Source organism: Sprattus sprattus, assembly GCF_963457725.1.
Source record: "Sprattus sprattus genome assembly, chromosome: 7".
Taxonomy (NCBI): domain Eukaryota; kingdom Metazoa; phylum Chordata; class Actinopteri; order Clupeiformes; family Clupeidae; genus Sprattus; species Sprattus sprattus.
Window position 1 is genome coordinate 9,990,945 of NC_137926.1, and position 2,500 is coordinate 9,993,444.

A 2,500-nucleotide genomic window follows, 5' to 3' on the forward strand; every position below is an offset into this window, starting at 1 on the left:
TAAAGACCCCGACTCCCCTAAAATGTATATTCAATATTATAAGCTGTATTAGCAGGACACCATGCTCTTAATTTGGAATCTGGCCTCCTACATTTTCTATTAAATGTGTTTGTTTGCGGTGACAAACCTAGTACTTATCTCTTAATATATTCACAAAGTCACTTATGAAGGTATGTTTTTGTGTTTCAAAGGAGCATACAGTATCATAAACTGGTTGCGAAAATGGTTCAAGGAGAAAAGCGATGTGAGCGAACACAAAACAGCCACTTCTAAAACAATGTCAAATGAGTGGAGTGTCAAGGCTTAGGACCAAACAACCGCCTCTGTGTTTAGTTTATTGCATCAGTGGTGCAGTTATTTTCTTTTTTGATTGCCCCCCAGTTTCTGCCTCCGACTGAGTTGTGTTTCTTTGTCTTGCTTCTCTCTCTCTCTCTTTGTCTTTCCCTCAGTTGTTCTTGCCAGATTTCTATTACCTTAAGTCCAGTTATTGGGGCCAAAACTGTATTTCTTGTATTTGTTTAAAAAGGATATTGATGCAAATAGATTAATGGCTCAACAAGCTGAACAACTCTCTCTGTTTAATTTGTTGTAGTGGTGTAATTGTGTGGGAAAGGTAGGCAATGGTTCAATAGAGAAGTGTTAAACCTCTTTCTGCCCACCTCTCTCTCTCTCTCTCTCTCTCTCTCTCTCTCTCTCTCTCTCTCTCTCTCTCTCTCTCTCTCTCTCTCTCTCTCTCTCTTTATCTTTGTCTCTCCCTGTCCCTGTCCTTGTAGCCTCTGGACTATGAGAGCACATCCTTCCACACGTTGCTGATAAAGGTGGAGAACGAGGAGGCACTGGTGCCTGACGTGGGCTATGGCTCCAGCTCCACCGCCACCGTGATCGTCAACGTCCAGGACGTCAACGAGGGGCCCGTCTTCTACCCCGACCCCATGGTGGTGACCAAGGAGGAGAACATCTCCGTGGGCAGCTTCGTGGCCATGCTCAACGCCACTGACCCCGACTACCTCCAGTCGCAGAGCATCAGGTCAGTGAGCAGAGTCAGACACGTAACCATAACAACCGCAGAACAGACAAACCTCAGGCCGCACACACCCGCCCCATGCAAGACATTCTTTTGGGTCTGGATTGTGGTGGTTGCTATTTGTCTTATTTGTACACATATATTTGCATTACTTTTTACCAATGTTTTTAAATATGCGGCATCGTCATATTTATATTTCTTTAGGATGTGTTATAATTAAGCAATATAGTGCGAGTGGGGTAGGTTAGGGATATTCCCACGTGTGGTGTTCGGCCGTAGCCATTGCTTTTATAAAACAATTTTATAATCAACCAATTAACATTTCAACACGAAGTTATTGATTTAAAAATGTTTATATCGCCATTGTTTCTCCGCAACAAAAAATAGTTCCATTTTCAACGTCTTGGTTTGGAATTATAAGAATTTGGAATCAACGGTTATCATCAATGCATCATAGAATGTTTCATCGCGGAGTGGTTTATTATTAGCAGTGAAAAGTCCGAGTTGGGTTGTTCTGGGATAATCAAAGTCATGAAACGTCTCTCGTCCATCAGAAACAGCTAAATAACGCAATAGAACCCAATTGTTTTATAACAAGTGATGTATATCCATACAGCAGCACTGTGAGCAAGCTATGAATTACTGTGCTGTTAGAGTTTTCTGAATAGAATATATGGAGCATTAATGTAAGGCAGGCCAGTTTTATGGTCATCGTAACATGATTTTTCAGAGTGACGCTGGATTAAGATCCTTATCTGAATATAATATATGGAGCATTAACGTAAGGGAAGGCAGTTTCGTGGCTTCAGGGAGGAATCATGATATGATTCTTTCTGGTAGTGCACGGCTACCTTTACTCACATTTACGTCACTGTGAATAAAGCCTAAGTGTTTATTTACATCACGTATAGAAAGACGGAAGCAACATAATGCATTAACAGTGGAGGGTACATATGAATAGAAGACATTACAAGCTAAGTGCTTGAGTTTTCTCAAGATTGCTCTCTGCTCAGTGAAGATGAGAGTGTGTAAATAACGTACTGTTCCATTAAGCCGTTTTATTTAACAGGCATCTCTGTGAGTCACTTAATTTCTCCTCTGCGAGAAGTTTTGTTTCTCTGCATTGCTAAAGGCGGCGGGAGTACGTTCGGGAGTACGTTATCGCCCACCTGGCTTTTAACTTGCGATAGATTAAGATCTCTGGGGATGGCTCTTGTGTAGTGTGCTCAGGAGGCTGATCGTTGCAAAGCAACCTAGTCAAGATCCCTGCAAATTGTGCCACTTAATGGTGTGGATGAGGAATAGGTTTAAGATAACTATAATCAGTTCATAGAAGCTTTTTGTGAAAAGTGTTGTGATATCCTGGTAAGTACGATGGAATTAAGAGCCCCACCGAATGTGTGTGGAGATTAACTATCCAAAAAGGAGTTTCTTCCTTTTTCATTCGTGTTGCTGTCACATACAGTTTCATTTTTC

General features: G+C 41.5%; 1 protein-coding gene across 1 annotated transcript in view; it reads left to right on the forward strand.

The window, feature by feature from the left end:
* cdh13 (cadherin 13, H-cadherin (heart)) overlaps positions 1–2,500 on the forward strand; it is a 423,509-nt gene that overhangs the window by 347,953 nt on the left and 73,056 nt on the right. Inside the window, 1 exon segment of the mRNA XM_080841504.1 lies at positions 774–1,027. Within this exon segment, the coding sequence (XP_080697630.1) occupies positions 774–1,027 (254 nt within the window).